General features: G+C 44.0%; 1 protein-coding gene across 3 annotated transcripts in view; it reads left to right on the forward strand.

The window, feature by feature from the left end:
* Positions 1–7044: 7044 nt before the first annotated feature.
* MAN2A1 (mannosidase alpha class 2A member 1) overlaps positions 7045–25208 on the forward strand; it is a 208371-nt gene continuing 190207 nt past the window's right edge. Inside the window, exons 1-2 of one of the 3 annotated variants that reach the window (XM_038402274.2) lie at positions 7045–7833; positions 19514–19774. In XM_038402274.2, the coding sequence (XP_038258202.1) occupies positions 7699–7833; positions 19514–19774 (396 nt within the window). In that variant the 5' untranslated portion in view covers positions 7045–7698. Of the gene's footprint in view, positions 7834–19513; positions 19775–25208 lie in introns of those variants that run through there. The other 2 variants (XM_038402277.2, XM_043514896.1) reach the window with 2 other exon arrangements.

Here is a 25208-nt window from a genome sequence, read left to right on the forward strand (position 1 = left end):
CTGCATAGTGATCCCCCACCTCTTGTGTAGCCAGTGGCCTGTGCTCCCCAGTGCCATGCTGGAGCCTCCACATTTATTTGACAAATAAAATTTGCAGAATTGTAAAATATTGTGAGCAGAATTTTTAATTTTTTGACACAATAGCCCTCAGGAGTATATACTGCAGTGCAGATAAGCCCTTGAACAGTTTCTTAATAGCTACAGATACATTTCCCACTAGTCTCTAGAAACTATAACTTTAGATATCACACTGGTCAGTAAGAAAACTATGGATAAACTGGTTTTCATTGTTTGTTAATAAATCTCTAGAATAATACAGATTTGAACATGCATAAATAATGCATACATAATCCTGCATTTCACAGGTCTCTCCAATCTATGCAATCTCAGTTCATCTCCCCTATGTATATACATTATGATACATTCTTTAATTACATGATCACAGATGTCTTTTTTTCACAGGATCCTTACCTCTTTCAATGAGCCGGACAGATGGTGCTCACTGAATGGGTGACTAGTTAATATGTCATTTAGTATCACATGCATTATTTACTGCACACTATCCGAAATCCACACTGAATTGTCAGTTTCCTCATGTATTTTTCTATGATCCCATCTTTTCTTACTTACTTACAAACTTTAATGACCTTATCTGCACACAGTGGAACTAAGACACTGATTAAAGTAAAGAATGTCAACTAACTTTGGCTGCCCAATTTGGGAAGACTTGGACCTGATTTTCTGAGAGCTAATCTACACTAGAAGCATTACAGCAGTGCATCTGTACTGATGTAGCTCTGCCGCTGTAACACTGCTAATGCAGACGCTCTGTGACGATAGGAAAGAGCTCTCCCATCAGTATGATTACTCCACCTCCCTGAGTGGCAGTAGCTATGTTGATGGGAGAGCTTCTCCCGCCAACATAGTATTGTCCACACTGGCGCATAGGTCAGTGTAATTTATGTCACTCAGGGGGGTGGCTTTTTCACACCGTTGAATGACTTCAAGTTAAATCCAAGTAAGCACTTGTGTGTACAAGTCCTCAGCGTACTTATACAGTAGAACCTGAGTTACGAACACCAGAGTTATGAACTTACTGTCAACCACACAGCTCATTTGGAACTGGAAGTACACAATCAGGCAACAACAGAGACAAAAAAAAAAAGCGCAAATACAGTATAGTACTATGTTAAACATAAGCTATTAAAAAATAAAGGGAAATTTTTAAAAAAATTGACAAGGTAAGGATACTGTCTCTGCTTCTTTCATTTAAATTAAGATGGTTAAAATCATCATTTTCCTTCTGCAAGTTTCCAAGCTATATTAAGTCAATGTTCAATTGTAAACTTTTGAAAGAACAACCATAACATTTTGTTCAGAGTTACGAACATATCAGCGTTATGAACATCCTCTATTCCCAAGGTGTTCATAACGCTGATGTTCTATTGTATGTTTAAAACTAGGTCCCAATGACTTAATTTGCAAATACAAGTGCTCAGGACTTCTGCAAATCAGACCGCAGGTTCCCAAGTTGGACGTGCAGAAAACAAATACACAGTGGTCATCTGAAAATTGCAGTTCCAGTGCAATAGTGGGCCTCAGTGATAGAAATAGGGACAGAATCTAAATCTTCAAGGTGGCATTTCACTACCTTAATTATAAGACCATCTTGTTTAATTCCTGTACTTTCTGGCCTCATTCACTACTTACCCTTCCAACTTCCTCAACATGAGGCAGAAATCTAACAGACATCAGCCTCATTCATTACACATTCCTGACTTATTCCCAGGGCACAGTCTGTCCTGTACACTGAATGAGGCACAGGTGACATGGGGAAAAAGTAGAATGTGACTGTGTAATTAAAGACTGTATAATAATGCACATGCACGAGAGGGTTAATTAAGGTCACATGGGCAACCTTAATTATGGCCTTTCCCAACTCTTGAATGCTTGATTCTGCAACTTTAATTGTCTTTTAACTGAGGGTATGTCTACACTAGAAACCTAAGTCAACCTACTATAAAAAGAAAAGGAGTACTTGTGGCACCTTAGAGACAAACCAATTTATTAGAGCATAAGCTTTCGTGAGCTAGCTAGCTCACGAAAGCTTATGCTCTAATAAATTGGTTAGTCTCTAAGGTGCCGCAAGTACTCCTTTTCTTTTTGCGAATACAGACTAACACAGCTGCTACTCTGAAATCAACCTACTATAGTAACAGTAATTACTGCGGTAGTGCATGTTCACACTACTCTCCTTGGGTCGGTGGTGCATGTCCTCACCAGGAGCACTTCCACTGACTTAAGACTGGGCTCTCAGCTCCTCTGGCAGCTCCCTGCTGGGAGCCTGGCTGCCCCACAGCCTCCTGATGGGCTGCTGCTCCTCATTCCCCGCTGGAAGCAGGGGTAGGCACCCAGGTCTTCTTGCCTCCCCGTTCCCTGCTGGGAGCAGGGGAGAGGGAAGCCACCTAGGGATCCTCACATCCACATTGCCTATGGGGGAGAAAGCTGCCCAGAGCTTCTTGGACCCCCTCCCCTGCCGAAATCCAGCTTAGTCAATTTAATGGTTTCTTGCCCCTTCTTCCAGCTGAGAGAGAGTGTTTGTGTGGAGGGGGGGGGCGGCGGGGGAGAGCCACCCAGACTTCTTGCCCGGGCTCCTGGTGGGGGGAGAAGTAGCTCAGGCTTCTCAGCCTGGCTTCCTACAGGGTCCAGCTGCAGGGCTTTTCACCCCAGCTCCTACCGGGAAGCGGATGGGAAGCCACCCAAGCTTCTTGCCCTGGCTCCCAGACTGGAGTGGTGTCCAGCCACCCAGCTCTCCAGAGGAGCCAGGGGCAGCTGGGCTCTAGCTCCTGGCTTTCTTGTCAATTTCATGGCTCCTGCTGTGAAACTGACAAGACAGCCAACAGCAGATGTAAGTAACACACCATCTACACAGACACTGCATCACCCTAACTACACTGACATAAGCCCTACACCTCTCATGGAGGTAGCGTTATTAAGTTGGTGTAGTAGGGCACTTACATCAGCGAGAGCAAGGTTGTTGTGTAGACACTGGCAATTAGGTTGAGGTAATCTGCCTTACATTGTGTAGTGTAGACCAGCCCATAGTTATATGTAATTTCCTAAGCTTTTTTTAAAAAAATTGAAAGAACAAAAATTTCAGCACATGGAACTACAATGGCCTCTTCCACATGTACCATCAGCAGGGCTTGAATCTTTCAATCCACAGTAACTGCCTTTATCGCTTGAGCTAACAGAGTGAGCGACAGCAGTAGTTGGCTTGTTATTGTCTATGTGACTCTGCAACTAGAAGGGGATGGAGACATGCTTTGCCAGAGTTTCATAGCTATTTGGAAAACATTCAAGATGCCTGAAATCAATTCCAGGTTCTGTAGGCGTGTGTGTGTTATCGTGGTTACAAACCATTGTTGTCTCCTCCTGTTGCTCCTTCCCCATTCCCACTGCTCTTATCCTCCTGCCTCTCTCTCTATTCCTACTTCCCCCTTTTTCCTATTCATCACCCCAGTCTTCTGCTCCCACTTCCTAATCTCCTCCCCGCCCAGCTCCTATTTGTGTGCATTTGCTCAGCATTTCTTTGCTCTATCCCATCCACTGTTCCTCATTCCTCTGCATTCAAGTCAGGCAGCCTTTTCCTTCTCCTCCATTTTGCCCACAGGTAGTTAGTAAAACAGAGTGCCCAGGAGCGACAGTCTCTCTAGCACAATAGCAGCCTGCAGCAGCTAGGAAGCAGCAATTTTAAGAAAAGGGCTGCACAGCCCCTTGAGCCCTGGGATGAAGCATGCTCAGATGCTCTATGATAGGGGTCTCAAACTCAAACGACCATGAGGGCCACATGAGGACTAGTACATTGGCCTGAGAGCCGCATCACTGACCCCCGCCCCTCCGGCCCCACCCCCACTCCACCCCTTCCATGAGGCCCTGCTCCTGCCCCATCTCTTTCCTGCTCCCATTCCAACTCCTTCCCCGAAATCCCCATCCCAACTCCGACCCCTCCCTGTCCCCAGGGGTTGCAGGAGGAGTGTGGGGTGCAGCAGGGGGCTCAGGGTGCAGGAGGGGTGTGGGATGCAGGAGGGGGCTCAGGGCAGGGGGTCAGGGTGCAGCAGAGTGTCGGGGTGCAGGAGGGGTGCGGCAGGGGACTCACGGCAGGGGCAGGGGCTCACGGTGCGGGCTGAAGCAGGGGGCTCAGGGCAGGGGATCAGAGTGTGGGAGGGGTGTGGGGTGCGGTAGGGGGTTGGGGTGCAGCAGGGGTTGGGGTGCAGGAAGGGTTCGGAGGGGCGGGCTGCGGCATGGCGTGCACCGGGAGTAGGGCAGGCTCCCCGCCCGCCTGCCCTGCCCCCGCGCCGCTCTGGGAAGCAGATGGAACCTGGAGGGGGAGGGGACACGGGGTCTGTGGGAATGGGAAACTGCGGCCAATGGGAGTTTTGGGGGAAATACCTGGAGGCGCGGCCAGGGCAACACACAGACCCCCGTGCCCCCCTCCCCCAGGTCCGGGCTGCTTCTCGGAGCAGAGCAGGGGCAGGGCCAGGCCACAGCTGCTCTAGGTAAATGCTGGGGGCTGCAGGGAGCTGGCGGGCCGCAGAAAATAACCCTGTGGGCCTCATGTGACCCATGTGTTTGAGATCCCTGCTCTATGAGGATGGTGTATGTGACTAGACAACAAAATGGCAGATGAAATTTAATGTTGATCAATGCAAAGTAATGGACACTGGAAAACATAATCCTAACTATACATATACAATGATGAGGTCTAAATTAGCTGTTACCATTCAAGAAAGAGATCTTGGAGTCATTGTGGATAGTTCTCTGAAATCATCCACTCAATGGGCAGCAGCAGTCAAAAAAGCAAACAGAATGTTGGGAAAGGGATAGATAATAAGACAGAAAATATGATATTGCCTCTATATAAATCCATGGTATGCCCATACCTTGAATACTGCGTGCAGATGTGGTCGCCCCATCTCAAAAAAGATATACTGGAATTGGAAAAGGTTAAGAAAAGGGCAACAAAAATGATTAGGGGTATAGAACAGCTTCCGTATGAGGAGAGATTAATAAGACTGGGACTTTTCAGCTTGGAAGAGGCAACTAAGGGAGGATATAGAAGTTTATAAAATCATGAGTGGTATAGAGAAAGTAAGGAAGGAAGGGTTATTTACTCCTTCTCATAATACAAGAACAAGGGGCCACCAAATGAAATTAATAGATAGCAGGTTTAAAACAAACACAAGAAAGTATTTTTTCACGCAACACACTGTCAACCTCTGGAACTCCTTGCCAGAGAGTCTTGTGAAGGCCAATGCTATAACAGGGTTCAAAAGGGAGCTAGATAGATTTAGGGAAGGTAAGTCCATCAATGGCTATTAGCCAGGAATGGTGTCCCTAGCCTTTGTTTGCTAGAAACTGGCATTGGGTGACAGGGCAGGGATCACTTGATGATAACCTGTCTATTCATTCCCTTTGGGGTACCTGCCATTGGCCACTATCAGGTGACAGGATACTGGGCTTGATGGACCTTTGGTCTGACCCAGTATGGCCGTTCTTATGTGTGCTCCAGTTGGCAGGAAGGAACGGTGAGGTACTGGAGCATGCTCAGGGTAGACAGAATCTTTGGAGAACTTAGCTACCAAACTCTAACCATGCTCTCCAGAACACGAGCAAACATGAGGTTTTTCGGAGGCTTATGAGGGAGAATTTTCACAACAACAACAAAAGGCATAGGCTTGAGGACGGAGCGACCCTTCTGCCAAATTTCACATTCCTACTCCAAAGCATGGAGGCATTAGCGTTTCTCACTAAAACTGTTAGTTTAAAAAAAAAAAATTCTACATGGACAATTCAGTGTGTTTTCCCCCCCTCCTAACATTCTCAGAAATGGCTTAACTCCAATAGCTGAACCTTTCCCAAAAAAGATCAGCATGAGGCAGCCTACTAGCATGGAAAAATTTAGGCTGAACAGTTTAAGTTGGACAAAGTCATAAGCCACTGAAACCAAAGTCTTGTGAGGAGTGACTGCAAGGCCAGAATCAGGCACCAGGCAGCACACGTTAATCTTTTAGTGCCTCCAAGTTTCCTGGTACTTTCTGAAAGCTTTCATTTAGTATCTGTACACAAAAGCTAGGGACACCATTCCTGGCTAATAGCCATTGATGGACTTACCTTCCCTAAATCTATCTAGCTCCCTTTTGAACCCTGTTATAGCATTGGCCTTCACAAGACTCTCTGGCAAGGAGTTCCAGAGGTTGACAGTGTCTGGATTTGTTTGCTAGAAACTGGCATTGGGTGACAGGGCATGGATCACTTGATGATAACCTGTCTATTCATTCCCTTTGATTGTAAGCAAGACACGAGAAGCAATTCTTCCGCTCTACTCCACACTGATTAGGCCTCAACTGGAGATTGTGAAAAGATTTACCTAAATTGAAACTGCAGCAGGACCAGCCGATGTATCCAGGTGAAGAGGGGCTCAAGGCGGGGGAACAGACAGGGATACAAGGTCCGGAAAAATGACGGATCCTGCGTTCCGTCTCTTCTCCCTTCCCAAGCCGCTCACAGGTCCCCAGCGCCTGCCTCAGTAGGGCCCTGAGCACGCAGGGAGCCAGGCTGGCTGCCATCGCCAGTACGGGGGTCCCTGCAGGGGAAATCCTGGTCGGGGCCTGTTGCGCTGGAACAGGCCCAGGGGGGTCCCAGCAGCTGAGCCCAGGCAGAGCCAGGCATTTTCTTACTTTCAACGCTGTAAATTACCAAGAGACAGCGGCTCAGGCCCTGGCCTGGCCCCAGCTTTTGAGAGCGCCGCAGCTTGAGTCAAGGCAGCGCGAGCCGCTGCTCTGCTTCCTGTCACTCCATAGGGCCAACGGGGAAGCACGAGCGGGAACAGTCTTGGGCTCGCTGCTCCGTGCTGCGGCGCGGGGGGGGGGGGGGAGAGGAGAGGGCGAGAGCGGGCGGCGGCACCAGCTGCTCGTGCTCCCACGCGGCCTACAGCAACCGCCACACTCTCAACTACGTTCCGCGGAGCAGAGGGGGCGGCACCAGCACCAGCAACGGCCGCGCCCCCCAACGGTCAGAAGGGCAGTCGCTCCGCCTCCCAGCCCTGGGTTCAGGGCCCAGCCCCCGCCTCCGAGCGCTGGGGGCGGCCCGGCTGCTGCGGCGGCGTGTCACGCGCAGGCCCCGCCCGGTCTCGGTGCGTGCGGGGGGCGGAGCGCGTTGCTCTCCGGCAGCAGCAGGGGCCGGTGCTCCGCGCTCCCAGAGCTCAGTGTGCGCGCGGCGCCTCGCTGTTGCCGGGTCTGGGGTGCGGGCTCGCGGCGCTCCTGCCAGGACTTCGGCGCCGCTCAGAGGCAGCCCCGGGGGAGCGGAGCGGAGCAGCGCAGCGCAGCGGGGGTCGGTCGGAGATAACTAGTCGCGGAGGTGGGGGGAAGCCTGCTCCGCTCCCGGAAACTCTCGGCGTCGCTCGGGCAGGTGGCGCAGGGGCCTGAGCGCTGCCGGAGCTGGGGGAACTTCGGGGATTGGGGGGCCGTCGCGTGAGGACACCCGCCGCAGCTTCCCGGCCGGAGGAAACTTTTCCCTGTGAGCCGGGGCAGGCAGCGGGCCCGGCGGAGCCAGCGAGCGCCCCCAGAAGTTGAACGAGGGCTGTCAGAGCGCCGGCCGGGGGAGCGCGCTGCGGGCGGGGAGCTGCTGCCTGCGGACATGAAGCTGAGCAGGCAGTTCACGGTGTTCGGCAGCGCGATCTTCTGCGTCGTGATCTTCTCCCTCTACCTGATGCTGGACAGGGGCCACTTCGACCATCCAAAAAGCCCCCGCCGGGAGGGCACCTTCCCCAAGGTGAGCGGGGCGGAGGGCACTGGGAGGGCGCTGCTGCCGGCGGAAGGGGGCGAGTTCCGGGCAGCGGTTTTAAACGGTGGGTGGGCGAGTTCCTCGACTTTCCTTTTCCCCAGTGCTGCTGGCTGGAGGTGCCACAGCCGCCTCCGCTCCAGGTGCCCGGGGGCAGGTGAGGTCTAGCAGCTTCCTGGGCGCTGTTGAGGGGGCGTCCTGCCTCTGGGGCATCGCTCCCGCCTCGTGAAACCTTAGCGCCGGCTGGGTGCTGGGACTGGCGGACGGTCAGGGGAGGGGCAGCGGGGTGCGGGGCTGGGCTGAGTTCCCGTATTTGTGTCGTTCGTGCGCGGAGTAGGGAAGAGATCGGTGCAATGAGAACTACTCACTCTAGGTTTACAAACGTGCATTTGAAACTGCAGTTGTGACGTTGGCGCAGGACCAACAGTGTCTCTGCTGCTGCCCCTGCTGAGTGCATGCACACATCTGACGTGCATAATAATAATACAGACTAACACGGCTGCTACTCTGACATCTGACGTGTGGTTGACTTTGTCGGTTTATGTCGGCGTGGGTAGCTGGTGAATAAGGAGTTAAGGGAGCATACAAAACCCAGTCTTCATTCCCAAGAGGCTTTCTGTATCAATGAAACTAAAACAGTTTGTCAGTGGAGATGTCGTCCTGTCTGCTGTTAACTGTTCTGGCATTCTGTAGGAAAATGAACCTGTTAAGTCTTGTTGTTTTAGGGGTTAGTTTAGGTGCAAACCACCTGTTTGAGAGGAGGCCCTAATGCCATAGTGTCTTCTAAATGTTGGTTTTTATTTGCCGGAGATATGTAACTGAGGTAAGGTAAAACTTTTGTCATACTTTCCAGGTTAGCTGTGTGGTGCTCAATTATGTGTTGTTCATCTTAACTGTGCAAACAAGACTTTTCTATGACCTAACAGCTTAACTCATGTTCAGTGAAGTTAGTAAGCAGAACCAAAGATGTAAGGTTTATTCTTAAGTGCTTGTTCTCAGATTCCAGAAGTTCAAATAATTGTTAAATACGTTGTTATTATTTGTTTGTTAATTTTATCCTTGAGTTCAGCTGTCTGGATCAACAGATAGGTCTATTCTAAAGAAAAATTGATTTGTATTGGTCTTCCCCCCCCCCCCCAAGAGTTACTTGGGGCTGTTTACTGGCTATTACTCATAACAGCATAGCCCTTCACTTTTTCTTGCTGTTTGTGTGGGAGTGAAATTTAAATACTATTTACATTGTGTTACTGTTGATCTAGGAGATATTTATCTAGAAAGGAAAAATGTGTCTTGCAGTTCAGTTAAAAAAACTCCTTAAACCAACAAAAGGAATCCAAACTGGTAAATGAGTGATTGAGAATTTGTGTATTCCTGTTGCTTTAATGTGAAAAATTTAAATGTTACAACCAGTATAGAGTACTGAAACACATATTAATATTTCTTTTTGATGTAACTAAAAGGAACAGTGCTTTTCAAATAAGGTGGTGTGCTTTGCAAATTGCCACTTAAAACAAAACAATCACCTCACCTCACTCTTTTGTAAAAGCAGAATACTGACAGCATACGTCTGTGGAAAGATAAATATCCCTGTTGCTTTTTCAGTAATCTGTCACGATAAAGTACAAAAGGTCAAGCAAAAGGCACAGCATTTTTATATTTTCCCCTATTTTCAGAAACAAACCAAAAATTTCCTTTAAGACCCCAAGAAACTTGAAGTAAACAGATAAATCTTCAAATGTTTTATTTTTTAAAAATAAAACGCCTTATTTCTTGAGTAGAATGTCTTAACTGTTCAGTTACTGCTAAAATAGTAGTAACAAACTAAAAAGAACCGGGGGGGGGTAAAAAGCAAAACATTGACACCACTTGGTTGTGAAAGAAGGGTACAGACCTGCTATAGTCTCTCTAAATCAGGGATTGGCAACCTTTGACACATGGCCTGTCAGGGAAATCTGCCAATATATCCCCTTGCCCGCGCCGCTTCCTGCAGCCCCCAAGGTCCTGAAACGGTGAACTGTGCCAGTGGGAGCTGTGATCGGCCGAACCTGCCGACGCTGCAGGTAAACAAACCATCCTGGCCCATCGGTAGATTTCCCCGACAGGCCGCATGCTAAAGGTTGCCAATCCCTGCTCTAAATTTAAGTTATGGATTAGAGTCTGACCACAAACTTTTCTGGAAGGAAGGGAGAGAGGAGAGAAGGATGCAGATACTGCAAAGTAAACGGTTAAAGTCCAGAAAAAATGCCAGAAAAGGAACATATTTGTTCATTTTCTTTTATGTCGTCATACAGTAATTTCAGGGCCTGAAAAAAATTAGGACGTGTAAGTGAATATGAAAGATTTGGCGGGGATTCTCATTGTCCACAATCAGTACCTGGGTGTTGGGATTCCTGCCAATATGCTGTGTCTTACTTATTTTAGCATTTGGATAGCAGATATTTAAATTTACAGTTGCCTCCCTCACCAACCTATTCTGGTTCCTAAAAGAGAGAATACTCCTCTTCTCCCTACTAGCCCCCCCCACCCCCAATATCTTGTTTGCTGTGAGGAGGGGAGGAGACAGTGTTTTTGCTACTCTTGTTAATGGCATCTAGGATGGTTCTCTCTTAATATAGTATCCCCACCCATCCTGTAGTTTAGGTCCTTCTGAGTCGAAAGATTCAGTTCTTGTTTCTGCTGCTTATATTTTATTTCCCCAAGCAGTTACAGATGAAACTGATGTTTTTGTCAAACTTTTTTTTTTTTTTTTTTTTTTTTTTTTTTTTTTTTTTTTTGCTGCCCACAGGGTTCTGAGTAGTGCCAGTGAAAACTGAAAAGACTAGTAGTTTTGCAGTTTATTACAATTTGGGAAAGCTATGACACTTACCAGGCACCAGTTAATCCCAGTGATATGTTAGCTTGAGGCTGATATGAAAGATGAGGATTTGAGGCAAAAGCCACCAGCAAGATTTAAGGACAACAGTTCTAGTGGCACCTCAACTGACTTGATTTTGTCAGTTCACTGTTGCTGTCAGGATTCAGAATAGCATCTGTTAAACTGACTAGTGTCTTGTCAATTTCATGATGATGCTGCCCTTCAGAAAAGCAAGGAATAGCAGTATACTGTTTAGGGTCAGGCTCAGGGACACAACACATAATATTTTATTAACATTTGGAAGTTTATCTTATAGATGTTAGTTAATTTTTAGAAAAAACCAAAAGCTGCTGCAGAAATTGATGGTTTAGATCTCTCTTTGCTTCCTACTCACCAGTGGTGAATTAACTTTTCCCGCCCTGTGTCCAGCCCTGCACAGTGGCCAGAAATAGTATGGATGCTTCAAGTTTCATGCCCTCAGGGTTGTGAATTGTGACATTGCTTTCTCCAACCCTGTATGGCTGAGGCTGTTCTCTAGGTAGAGAAACTGAGATCTTTGCAGGTAATCTCTTGAACAGGTTTTGTTGTTTCTGTGTTCTAGAAACTAGAATTACCATAAAGCAGATTTTCATTATATTTTCTTGTACTCTATATGACCTCTTCACCTATATTAAATCATCTTTAAATCTAAATAGGTTGGCTGACATGTAAACGCGAAACTCCCTCAGTATCCATATCCTCCCTTCCCCATGTTTACCTCAGCTTATTTAGCTGTTAAAACTTCAACTTGCCTTGTCAACACTAAAATTTTAATGTTAGTTAACATGTTAGCTAACACATGCTAAAAATGCACTTTTTTCCTAGTGAAGACAAGGACTTTGTTTTCATTAGGGAAAAGTGATTAATATGTTCATAGTATAAGTTAAAATATCCTTTTTTGCTAAGTGTAGGCATGGCCTTTGTTTATTTAAGTTGTAAATCATCAGGGCAGACATTCTCTTTTCTGTGTTTGTATGACACCCAGCACAATGGAGCCTCAATCCCAATTTGAGGTCATTTGGCACTACCATAAAATAAATATTTATTACTGATAATAATTAGATAAAATTGTCTTGTGAACAAGATGGTCCTAATGATAATCTGATGCTTAAATTGCTGCCCTATTACAATGACTAACATGAAGTAAGTAAGTATTGGATGTGTGTGGTGGATTAAATGAAGGTTTTAAAGATTATAACTCAGCACTGTTTCTACCAAACTGAGCTAGTTGCAGGAATATAGGATGACAAAGGTGGCTTTCATCTTTGCATGTCCTGATATTCTTGGCCTGGCTTCTAGTAGATGTTATACTTTGCTTCCATGGGCTGTCCACCTGCTGAGAATAGCCAGAGTGCAAAGGTGCTCCTCCTCTGTAGCATGTTCCCTATGCTGGGAGCAGAGGAGAGGGCTAGAGTAAGCTGTCCTGGAAGCTTTTCACTGGCTTGTGAGCCCCCTTTATGCTGGGGCTTTTCTCTGGGTGGTGCTTCTGTGTGATTTGTAACCCCTCTCATGCTGCAGGAGCACTATGGAAAGGCAGTTGAAAACCAAAATTTGGGCCCCAAGTGTTTGAATTGCATGCCAAAGCAGTTAGATCACCAAAGAAAATAAAGTGGCACAAGCATAACACACCTAATCCCAGAATACTGACTCCAAGTGGACTAGTTTAGGTTTTTGTTCAGTAAGCTTTAAGGTAAGCATATTATTTTTACACCATATTACTATTTTTTTGGCCTCTTCTTCCCCAGGCCTGTCTAAAGTTTAGCCTTTCTGGTCCTAGGATTCAGAACTCCCTTTTTAGTGCTTTAATCTGCAGTTAGTTGTCATTTCCAGGTAGCTTGAAGTCAGGGATAATTAAAAGCCTTAATCTAGCCCGGACTAGCTGTCTCGAGCTCATGGGGCTTGGGCTGCGGGGCTGTTTAATTGCAGTGTCGACAAACGGGCTCGGGCTGCAGCCCAGGATCTGGGACACTCCCACCTTGCAGGGTTCCATGGTCAGCCTCTCTGGCTTTCTCCTCTCTCCAAGTTGCTTTATGGTTGCTATAGTATCTTTCCAGATAATGTAACTAGGGATTCACTCTACAGAGACTAAATTTTAAGCTCTCTTGTATAGGTTTCTATCTTGATTTGAGGTTAGTCTGTTAAACTGTAGGCAAGGGCTGGAGTGCTGCAGTAGTGTGTATATCCAAGGAGTGTGTCTGTCTTTTTCTTTCTCTCTGCTAAATCATAGGGCAAGGTTCCTCTCACAGACATAGTTATGTGAGAATTGTTCATCATGCTGTCTTAGTCAAATTTAGGCCAACACTCTCTGCTCACCATTATATAGTGGCAGAAAATCTGAAGAAAACAAATCATTCAGTGCATCTTTCATCTTAGTCAGTATGGAATCAGTAAACCACACCGCATGAAGTATACAATCCTTGGATTTACCTATGAACTCTGCATTGACTTCCAGTATTGGAAGTGCCCTAAAGTGACTGAGTTGGTAAAAGGCATGATTTTCTGAGTATATATTCAGCTACAAAAACCTCAGACCTATGGCAAGAGGAAAGACAAAATGAGAGATACTTACTGCAATACTATATATATAATCCCCTTTAAAATGTCTATTCTTGTGCCTGACTGGCTACTGAAAAGTCATCATGAAAGTTTATCAGTCCTGATCCAAAATCTGCTCTAGCATGATTATTTTTATTAAAAAAGCTTTAAGAAAATATTAAAGTTGCACAGTTAAGTACTCCTGTGAGAAAATGCAAGAGCTAAGATTTCACAAGTAATCTGAATTCTGATCCATCCTTCATATGCACTTAATTATATGTTCCTGTACACTCTCAAATATGGTATGGTATACAAAGCATTTTTCAGTATTTTTTTTAATTACTGGCCCATAATGAAATTAATATCTCTTTTGACTTAGACTTTTTATTCTTTTAGGTATGTATTTTAGTAATTTTGTCAGCACCATGTACCATACTCCTCAAGTATCAGCACAGCTTAAGTTGCTTGTCTCAGTACTGAATTGTACCTAAGTTTACTGTTAACTTAGTTTTGAAGTTAAATGGCTTATATTAATTAGTACATGTTCACTATCATGATTGTGATGATCCCAGGAGTCTGTGTACCACTCATGAATTTGGTGGTGGTTATGAAATTGTTGTCAGGGAATGCCTTTCTGTGGACTCTGCCATTTTGCCGACCTCATACAATACCCTTACCAGACCAGGGACGATGGATTGGTTTTTGGACCTCTATTATGGTGGAAACACCTGAGACAAAGGCTGGCTCCTACCCTTTAGAACTGATTTACCAGGGGAGAGGTGGCCAAGAAATGAAGTCACCTGCTAAGGGTAGTCACCTGTTGAGGCTGATCAGGAGCCACCTGACAAGGGAAGCTGAAGATTATAAGAGAGAGCATCTCTTAGTAGCCATGGTAGAGAGAAGAGAACAGAGATTCCATATTCTGGATGAGAAGTCACATGAAGGAGGGCAGGGGCCAGAGGAAGGATCCTTAGAAGACTCTAGCCTATGCCCAAATTACAATTTGGAGTGGTTAGGAAACTGAAACAGGGAAAATGCATATAGGTCTGTTTGTTATTTTGTCTAGACTTGTATATTTCTCATGCTAAGTGATTAGTAATGGTGCTCTAGAATTCTGTGCAAAATCTGTGTTTTCTTTTTGCTACTGTGTAGCCCTGAAGAAGTAAACTGTAACCCAGAAAGCTTAGGCCTTCAGTGGGATTCTGGGGAACATTTAAAAGCTTTTAGGAAGGGTTTGGGGAAACAGTACTAGTTTCAGGACCTAGATATTGTACTATGGGGTACCCACTGCCAAGAGATGTCAGACACGAAGTCTGCACCTGAGTGCTTACCTAGAGGTCCAAAGCCAGGGACAGGGCCTAACTCTTCCAGCCTCCAATAAGCTAAGGGCATGTGAATTCAGCTTTTGGCTTCCCTCGCAAGCAGTCTGGAATCTGTTACAGATCTCTTATAGTAGTATGCTGTCTAAGTGTGGTTTAGGGTTTAGGTTTTCAATGAGCTTTCTGGCATACAAAGTATTGTACAGTGCTACAAAATGGTACATGTCTGTGTGAAAGCATGTAGAAAAATTGTATGATTCTGTATTTGAGAAACAGTTTGAATACCAAACTTGAGTGTATAACATGTATTCCCAAGAGAGCTGAGTTAAGGTAGTTGGTGCATATAACCTTAACATTTCAGGTTTCAGAGTAGCAGCCGTGTTAGTCTGTATTTGCAAAAAGAAAAGGAGTACTTGTGGCACCTTAGAGACTAACAGATTTATTTGAGCACATGCATCCGATGAAGTGAGCTGTAGCTCACGAAAGCTTATACTCAGATAAATTTGTTAACCTTAACATTGTCCATTTCTGACCTTTGAGTGCTGAAATGTGCAAGCATAATCAGCATCTTGGTGTGGTATACTCGAGGCTTTAAGAGTGAAGAAGACTACAAAAGGGTCTTAATTTGCTAGAGCTTTGAAACTCTGCTGGATTGCCACCAAAAAACAGTCCCCCTTCTCCCCCGCCCCCCCAAATTGGCAACAGCATTAAACAAATTCCATAATCTGAAACTCTTCAATGAGTATCACAAGAGTGGCTTGCACATGCCTAAAATGCTGTACAGGAAGGATCTTTCTTTTGCAAACCTTTGGAGTGTGGAACTCATAGTCCATTGCAACTCTCCCAATGGTGATCACCTGCCTGTTGGGCAGCTCATGTCTCATGCACATTTCAAGTAACTTTTTCAATTATACAGTCAAATTAGCCAAGAAGTATGGGGCAGCATAGCCTTCAGTAGCTACACTGTTTATGGGCTTAGTGAAAAATGATGTACATAAGTACATTTTGTGACATATGATTTTTAAAAAGTCATAACTTGGTCAAATAAATAAACATCACTAGAACATCAATTCCCAATTAGAGTATTTCCGTGCCAAACTTCAACTGTCTACTCCAAGCAATTTCAACTAGATAGCTTTTTAAAAGCAAAAAGTACTCAAGTTCCTAAAAGTTGTATTAAAAAAAAATGGTTGGACCATATTTGCTCACGCTTAAAAAACCCTCTACAGGTAGAAACTGAGCCTGAAAAATAGCTGAAAAGTGAAAATTTCAGAAATTATGAGCAACTAAAAACAAGATTAGAATGGAAGCAATCATCCAGGACTTCTCTATAGTGGTGGCTGCTATATCTGCTTTAATAGAGAGTAATATATTGGTTTTTGTCTGCCCTGTCTCCTCCCAAAAATGCGTTAGGCGAGAGGCAAAGTAGAATCTTGCAGTGTTGTACTAGTCAACAGCAAAAATAAGAAACATTTTGCTAAAGAATCTACATTAAATTTAGAACTCTAAAGAGTAATATATTAAAAATAATTTCTCTATTTGTTGCTTTCTTGCGCGTTTCATCTTTTGATAGGTTTATTTTTGCCTTCTGCTTTATCTTAAAATATGGATGTCCGTTTTAAGGTGAAACTATAGGAAAAAAACAAATAAGATCCTTGTTCTGCAATTCGATCCATGCAGGCGGATCTAAGTGCCTGCACAGAGCTTAATTGAATGGGGTTCTGAGGGTATGACTTCACTGCAGAGCTAACCTGTGCTCTTACTGGGGGTTTAGCACAAACCTTTTGCCTGGGTTTGTATTTGCTTTGAACCGGGGCATGTTTCCTGTCTTGAGGTATAAATTAGTCTGGATTTTGCTTTAAAGCAGGCTCTAACCCAGCAGAGATTTTGTCCTCAGATTTCAGAGTAGCAGCTGTGTTAGTCTGGATTCGCAAAAAGAAAAGGAGTACTTGTGGCACCTTAGAGACTAACAAATTTATTAGAGCATAAGCTTTCGTGAGCTACAGCTCACTTCATCGGATGCATTTGGTGGCACCAAATGCATCCGATGAAGTGAGCTGTAGCTCACGAAAGCTTATGCTCTAATAAATTTGTTAGTCTCTAAGGTGCCACAAGTACTCCTTTTCTTTTTGTCCTCAGATGTTTGTCTTTTGTACCACCAGAGGGCATGGGACTACACTTATTTTTCTGTACAATACTCTTGTCATATACGTATTGATTTTTCTGTTTGTTTGGGAGTCATAACCTTTACGGATATCCAGGATATTGTTATGGTGGGGTAGGCCTGTATCCCTGTTTGGTTAACCAATCTGTAATATATGGAAGGATGGAAATTTAGTCATTGTCATGATACATTTTGTAAACTGATAAACAGTGGAATATTGGCAGGGCAACAGCCATGTTATGTTTGTGAAGCAGTGAGTAGAAAAAAAAAGTATTCTGCTAAGAAAGTTACATTTTAAAATTTAGTATTCAGAGAAGGTTAACTTAAACAGGCTGAATGAACGCGATTCTATTTCAAAAGAAACTGCGTAAGTCCAAAAAATGAAGAGGCAAACTGGAAAAGTTATAAATGAAACAAGTCTTCCACATGATTGCAAAGAACTGCTATTGTAAGGTTTAAAAGTAAGTGGAAAGCTTATATAGGGTAGTCAAAAAAGCCGTTTGTCTTATTTGGATGAGGGATGGTCCTCATGGTACCAAACTCTTCAAAGTAACAAATTCAGGGAATTACAAAGACTCCTCTATGCCTCAGAATTTAAACAGAGGCCTATGGCTTAGTGCAATAGTTGGAAAAAATTTAAGCCTTTGTCTCACTGGCACTTTCGCCATTTAAAACTTTTGTCACTCAGGGGTGTGAAAAAACAACCCCCTGATTGACAGACGTTTAATGATGAAAAGCACTGGTGTAGATAGCTGCGCTCCCGGCAACAAAGCTACTGCCTTCATTGGAAGTGGTTTTATTTGTCACGGGAGAGCTCTCTCCCAGCATAAGAGTGGCTACACAGCACACCTTACAACGGCGTGGTTACAGCAGCAAGCCGTGCTGTTGTAAGGTGTGCAATGTAGACATAGCCTAGCCTCCTCAATTGAAGTATAGATCTTTGCACTGTTTTTTCATGTTAAGGAAACAATTTGGGCCTTCAAAGGGATATGGAGGAGCATGTTTCAGGGGAATGGCGAGAGGAAAACATTCTATTTGGAGTTCTATCACTGATTTTGGGGATGTCTGTCTTTTTCGGCCACTGAAGGCCCTGATGCTGTTTGTAGGAGGGACATTGAGGCTTCATCACTCATCTTAAAAATGAACGCTTGTATAGATTCAAGTAAGAATCCCTTTGACAGTTTCTGTTTTGTAAAATAGAAACAGAAAGGTACCAGCAAAAATTTGAGCATTAAGTCATAAACTCTGCTAAAACAGGCAGATCACTAAAAAGATAAATTGAAGGGCAGTTGCTCTGTGACGGTATTATTTGTGCTGAACATAATGAACAAAGTTTAGGCAGAAATCTTGACCTGTACTATTTTTTTTTTGATGTGGAGAAAGGTTTTTGTCAGAAATGACTCATGAATTCTATACTTTTCGGATAGGTCAAGGCTTTATTTAAGAATTTGTTTAAAGTCCCTCTGTTCCTCAACCTTTCTTACTGATGGTGGAACCTGTGGACCCAAAATACTAGGGTGGAGATAAAACTTGGGGGGAAAAATTTAGTGAGCAAAATATCCAAATGTGAAAAACCCAAATGATGCCATCTAGCCTCTTGTGATTGTATAAAACATCTTCTTCAAAAATTATTGGAGCTTAAAAATGTACTGCCTACTTACTAGCTGGAACTGATTTGAGATTAAGGGAAGGGGCAGAGTGGTCCAAGGGTTAACACCCTGGTAGAATATCAGCCCTTTTGCTTCAGCTCCCACCAGCCAGTCTAAGATTTATGGCTGATAAGTATGGATAAATGTATTGTTGTCCTTCTGTTTTGTGTGGTTTCCTGGAGAAGGATTAGATTCTTTTCCTTATGTCGCCTGTCGGGAAGGTCCAGAACTAGATCTGTTGGGTATGACCCCTATGACTGGAAGACCCCAACAGGTTGAGAGCGCTTTCATAGCTGCTGGTAAATAGAAATAACTTGTTTAATTTCAGGTCTAAATTTGTATAACTGTAGGATTATCCTACTGCTTGTACTCAATCTAAGTACAAAGATTAGCTAGTATGATCAGCAATTTATATTTTTCTCCCTATTATGTACCACTTCTGTTCTTCCTCATACCTTTGATGTGTTGTGTGTTTTTTTTTAAGTGAATCAGGTACACATGTTTATGTAGCTATATCTTTAAAATTGAAAGGTAATAAAAACCATGAAATGTCACATTGAAGACCATCTAGGTATATAGGAAAACAAAACTTTATGCCTTGTTTTCAAGCCCATTTCAGAATGCAACTGACTGTATTGAAAACAGATTTTTCTTCAGATAGACATGCTAGTATATGCAAAAGCCAGGTGTTTGGAAATTTTGATAGGCATGGCGGAAAGTTTTAATTGAAATCCTGACTACTTGTAATTATCTGCCATGATTAATTTGGAATTTGAAACACAATGTAGCTATTTTGTCATTGTTGAATATCCTTTATATTGTTGTTTAAATATTGTAGCATAAGTTTCAAGGTTATAGCACAGTATAGGACATGTTTTGTTTTGTTTTTGTTTTTCTTCAGGTGCTGAAGTTTCCAAGTACAATGCAAGATAGTTAGAACCTTTTCCATAATTAGGTCTTGATTCTCAAGTGAACACAAATGAATGTGTAGTCAATAAAATCGGTTGTCAGAAGAAAACACACTTGCAGAATTGAAAATTGATTCCAAATATTTTAGATTTGCAAGGAAATGATCTGAGGACTAATAAAGTTTAAATTTCTTTCAATACAGGGCCAACTTTCAATATTACAAGAGAAAATAGACCACTTAGAACGTTTGTTGGCAGAAAATAATGAGATTATTTCGAACATAAGAGATTCTGTGATCAATCTGAGTGAATCTGTGAAGGATGGTCAAAGAAACCCAGAGGCCATAAATTTCAGTCAAGGATCTTTTTCCGAGCTTCTGCCATCTCCTGTAGTATCCCTCACAATTGATCCGGAGGATTGCTCATTTGCTTCAAAAAGTGGAAGTCAAGATTCAAATGTACAGGTAAGAAGCATGTAAATAAATATTCACATTCCTACTGACAAGAAATCTAACCCTGATATACCACCTGGCACTGCAGAACACTACTACTAGGTCACAAAATCTACCATCTAGGTGTTTAAATTCTGATAACTTATTATCAAACATTAATATAAATTATTGAAGTCTGCTTGGGCCTATTTTTAAAGCCTAATTGGAGCACAGCCAACCTGACTTGAGCATGTTAAGTCAATTTCAGACCTGACCGAAACCTGACACTTCTCCCTGAACCTGTGTCAGTGCTGCCACTGCCTCTTGGTCCTCAGGCTTGACCTGATGGGACTTTCCGCTCCCCATGCCCATGATCCATCTCTGGATGCCTTCTGCTGGTGGAGTTGGTGTGGTGGCAGCAGCTGTGTCTCCTGTTCCTGATGGCCGTCGTTGCCTTGCTGTGCTATGCGCTATGAAATGAGAGGCTCTGCGACTTATGCGTTGGTATTGGCCGGAGTGAGGCACGCAGCTGCTGCTGCACCAAATACGCAGGCAACAGAAGATGATCAGAGATGATCTGAGCCCAAGAGGGCCAGATTGTTTTTAGACATGACCTGACCCAAACCTGTTACTTGTGGTCAGGTCCTGCTGGGTTAGCTCTAACTGATTATACTTTGGAAATATAGTAGGCTCTACAGGTGTGTGTGTTGGGCTAGTTGATTTTTTTTTTTTTTTTTTTTTTTTTACTTCTTCTCTCTCACTTTTCTGAAATTGAACCACTTGAATGGAAATATGGAAACTTCTCCTGTATGCTGCTTTCAGAGATGAATGGCAGAGGTGAGATTTTTTTTTTTTTTTTGAGGGGAGACAATTCATGGGTAAGAGGTGGAATTTTGAAGAAGAAAATAAATCTTGGATACTGTATCCTATCTTGAGAACTGTTTGTTTGTTTTTTGGCATATTCATGTCTCAAAAATTGGCCTAGAAACTTGGGTTTGACCTTTCAAAAGTGATTAATACCCACTTGTTTGATTTATTTTATTGTGGGCTCTGGGCATTCATCATCTTTTAAAGTCATATCCTACAAGTTAAGTTTATTTTACAGTTATCAGTGAGGAATGAGATCTTTAGCTATTTTTTGGAAAAATTGTGTGGTTACTTTTAAAGAGCAGGAGAACCTGAGGCCTACTCTGGATTATTCAGTTCTGAACGCAGTGTTATTTTGGACGTCTGGTGCGGCTGTAGATCCTGTATGCAAAGATTAAATTTTGTGAAGTCTGTATCACAGAGAAGCATCTAGAAGTTAGTCTCTTTACAGCAACAATGTCCAAGAGACACTTGACTCTGGATAACTAAATGTAGGCATAACATCTGTAATTGCTGCTGCACCTATTACAATACTTATAACCTCTCCGGGATCCTGTTAGTACTTCATACTATATTAATGCTTCACATATAGAAAGAAATATATTCATAGTTTAAAATCAGTAATCTACGCAAGTATAAGACATTCTAAGGTTCTCAGACAAAAAACTTAATTAAGCTAGTAATAAGGTTATAAATATACATCAACAATGGTAGCAGAGGGTAGGGGGGGAAGTTTTAAGAGCACTGCGGTTTTAGAAAAGTTGTCAAAACTGGAAACATTAATAGAATTTCAAGGCCAGAAAGAATCATTTTAATAATTGTCACAGTTCAGCTCAACTGCACTTGCAGTTCCACTCTGTGTAATCACTTTTAGGCTTCTCGCTACCCCACCTCTCTTGGGCAGAGACACACATCTCTCTGCTTCAGAACCAAGGTTTTTCCAGGCTGCCCAGTTCCTTTCTTATACTGTCTGTCTGTTCACCAGCAGGCCAGACTACCTAAATAGGCCTCCTCCTGCACTTTGCTTTCTCCTCAGAGGCTATGTTCCGTTATGATTGCTCAGTTATAAACAACTGTTTGGTAGCTTATAAGAATTCTTCTTAAGGTGAAAGCATTACAGAGAAAACATGCCAAAAACAATAAAAGGCCTCCAAGCATGCAGATAAGCTTCCCAGAGATCACCCTTCTTCCCCAATTCCAGCAGGGGCTCTGGCAGGTGTCAGTCCTTCAAACCTTACCATGGGGGTTTTCTATAGAGTTGCCAGGTTGCCGGTTTTCAACCAGAATGCCTGGTCGAAAAGGGACCCTGGTGGCTCTGGTCAGCACAGCTGACTGGGCCACTAAAAGTCCGGTTAGCTGTAGCGGCCAACTCCATGTGGCTATTGGAAGTAGCTGGCATGTCCTTCAGTCTCCTAGGCACTGGGGCAGCTAGGTGGGCTCCGTGCGCTGTCTCTGCTCGCGGCGCGGTGCCACCCTGAGCACCAGCTCCGCAGCTTCCATTGGCTGGGAACTGTGGCCGATGGGAGCTACAGGGGTGGCGCTTGTGGAGTTCCCGGCCACCTCTGCGCCTAGGAGCTAGAGGTACATCGCGGCTGCTTCCAGGAGCTGCCTTAGGTAAGTGCTACCTGGAGCCTGCACCCCAACCCCCAGCCCTGAGCCCCCTCGCACATCCAAACTTCCTCCTGGAGCCCGCATCCCCTCCTGCAGCCCAAACACCCTCACTCCCCAGCCCACCCCAGAGACCACACCCCCAGCTGGAGCCCCAACCACCCTTATATCCAACCCCTGCCACAGCCTGGGCCCCCCCCATGCACCCCAAACCCCTCATCCCAGATGATGGGGCGCCAGGATTTCTGGCTATGTACACTCCCTCCTCAGGCCATCCACTACCAGCACTCCTAGCTATCTTCGAGACATCACTGACTTCCTGAGGAACATACAATCCAGTAGTGATCTTCCAGAAACACTATCCCTAGCCGCTATGGATGTAGAAGCACTGTACATCAGCATTCCACAAAAAGATAGACTACAAGCCGTCAGGAACAGTATCCCGATAATGTCACGGCTAACCTGGTGGCTAACTTTGTGACTTGTCCCACTCACCACTATTTCACATTTGGGGACAATGTATACCTTCAATGGGGGCATTGCGATGGGTACCACCCATGGCCCCACAGTATGCCAACAATTTTTATGGCTGATTTAGAACAACGCTTCCTCAGCTCTCGTCCCCTAAGCTCCTACTCTACTTGCGCTACATTGATGACATCTCATCATCTGGACCCATGGAAAAGAAGCCCTTGAGGAATTTCCGCCATGATTTCAACAATTTCCATCCACCATCAACCTCAGCCTGGATGTGTCCCACACAAGAGATCCACTTCCTGGACACTACGGCGCTAATACGCGTATCGTCACATTAAACACACTCTATATCGGAAACCTACTGACCGCTATACGTACCTACGTGCCTCCAGCTTTCATCCAGATCACACCACACGATCCATTGTCTACAGCCAAGCTCTACAATATAATCACATTTGCTCCAACCCCTCAGACAGAGACAACCATCTACAAGATCTCTATCAAGTGTTCTTACAACTACAATACCCACCTGCTGAAGTGAAGTAACAGATTGACAGAGCCAGAAGAATACCCAGAAGTCACCTCTTACAGGACAGGCCCAACAAAGAAAATAACAGAATGCCACTAGCCATCACCTTCAGCCCCCAACTAAAACCTCTCCAATGCATCATCAAGGATCTACAACCTATCCTGAAGGACGATCCCTCACTCTCACAGATCTTGGGAGACAGGCCAGTCCTTGCTTACAGACAGCCCCCCAACCTGAAGCAAATACTCTCCAGCAACCACACAACAAAAACACTAACCCTGGAACCTATCCTTGCAACAAAGCTCGTTGCCAACTCCGTCCACATATCTATTCAGGGGACACCATCATAGGGCCTAATCACATCAGCCACACTATCAGAGGCTTGTTCACCTGCACATCTACCAATGTGATGTATGCCATCATGTGCCAGCAATGCCTCTCTGCCATGTATATTGGCCAAACCAGACAGTCTCTACGTAAAAGAATCTCATCTTTTACGCAAATCAGACATCAAGAATGATAACATTCAAAAACCAGTCGGAGAACACTTCAGTCTCTTTGGTCACTTGATTACAGACCTAAAATTTGCAATACTACAACAAAAAAACTTCAAAAACGGACTCCAACGAGAAACTGCCTAATTGGAATTAATTTGCAACTGGATACCATTAAATTAGCCTGAATAAGACTGGAGGTGGATGGGTCATTACATAAACAACAACTATTTCCCATGCTTTATTTTTCCCCCCTACTTTTACTCACACCTTCTTGTCAAGTGTTGAAAATGGGCCATCCTGATTATCACTACAAGGGTTTATTTTCTCTGCTGATAATAGCTCGCTTAACTGATTACTCTTGTTATAGTTGGTATGGCAACACCATTTTTCGGTTCATCTGTGAGAATATAGTATAATTCCCTTCCTACTGTATGTTTCCACTGCATGCATCTGATGAAGTGAGTTTTAGCCCACAAAAGCTTATGTTCAAATTAAATTTGTTAGCCTTTAAGATGCCACAAGTACTCCCTCGTTCTTTTTGCTGAAACGGACTAACACGGCTACCACTCTGAGAAACACGTTGTTTACATTTATAGGAGATAATTGCTGTCCGCTTCTTATATTACAATGTCACCTGAAAGTTGAGAACAGGCGTTCACATGGCACTTTTCGTCGCCAGCATTGCCAAGTGTATTTACATGCCAGTAATGCTAACCATTCATATGCCTCTACATGCTTTCAATGGTGACTGCTTGTTTTTTAAAAAAAAAAAAAAAAAGCATGCATTACATTTGTGACTGAACTTCTGGGAGGAGAATTGTTATGTCTTCTGCTTCATGGCTTTATCTGTGTTCTGCCATATATTTTTTGTTATGGTAGTCTCGATGACTAGGACAGCATAAATTTGATTTAAGAACACTTGTCACTGCAGATGTTGACAAAACAAAGACGGGTTCCAATAGCAGATTCAAAGGTAGCTATAGCATTCAACCAAGGTTTAAGAATCTGAAGTGCCTTCCAAAATCTGAGAGGGACGAGGCATGGAGCATGCTGTCAGAAGTCTTAAAAGAGCAACACTCTGATGCAGAAACTACAGATCCCGAACCACCAAAAAATAAATCCAACCTTTTGACTCAGAAGAGGAAAACGAACATGCATTGGTCCACACTGCTCTTGATTGTTATTGAGCAGAATCTGCCATCAGCATGGATGCATGTCCTCTGGAATGGTGGTTGAATCACGAAGGGACATATTTACGTGTCAGATGCACTAAAGATTCATGTCTTGCGATACCGGCTACAACAATGCCATCAAACGTCTGCTCTCACTTTCAGGTGACATTGTAAACAAGAAGCAGGAAGCATTATCTCCTGCAAATGTAAAAAAAAACTTTTGTCTGAGTGATTGGCTGAACAAGAAGTAGGACTGATTGGACTTGTAGGCCTCCAAGTTTTATGTAGTATTTTTCAATTCACCTGCATTCAAACAT

The sequence above is a fragment of the Dermochelys coriacea genome, chromosome 5, assembly GCF_009764565.3.
Source record: "Dermochelys coriacea isolate rDerCor1 chromosome 5, rDerCor1.pri.v4, whole genome shotgun sequence".
Taxonomy (NCBI): Eukaryota; Metazoa; Chordata; order Testudines; family Dermochelyidae; genus Dermochelys; species Dermochelys coriacea.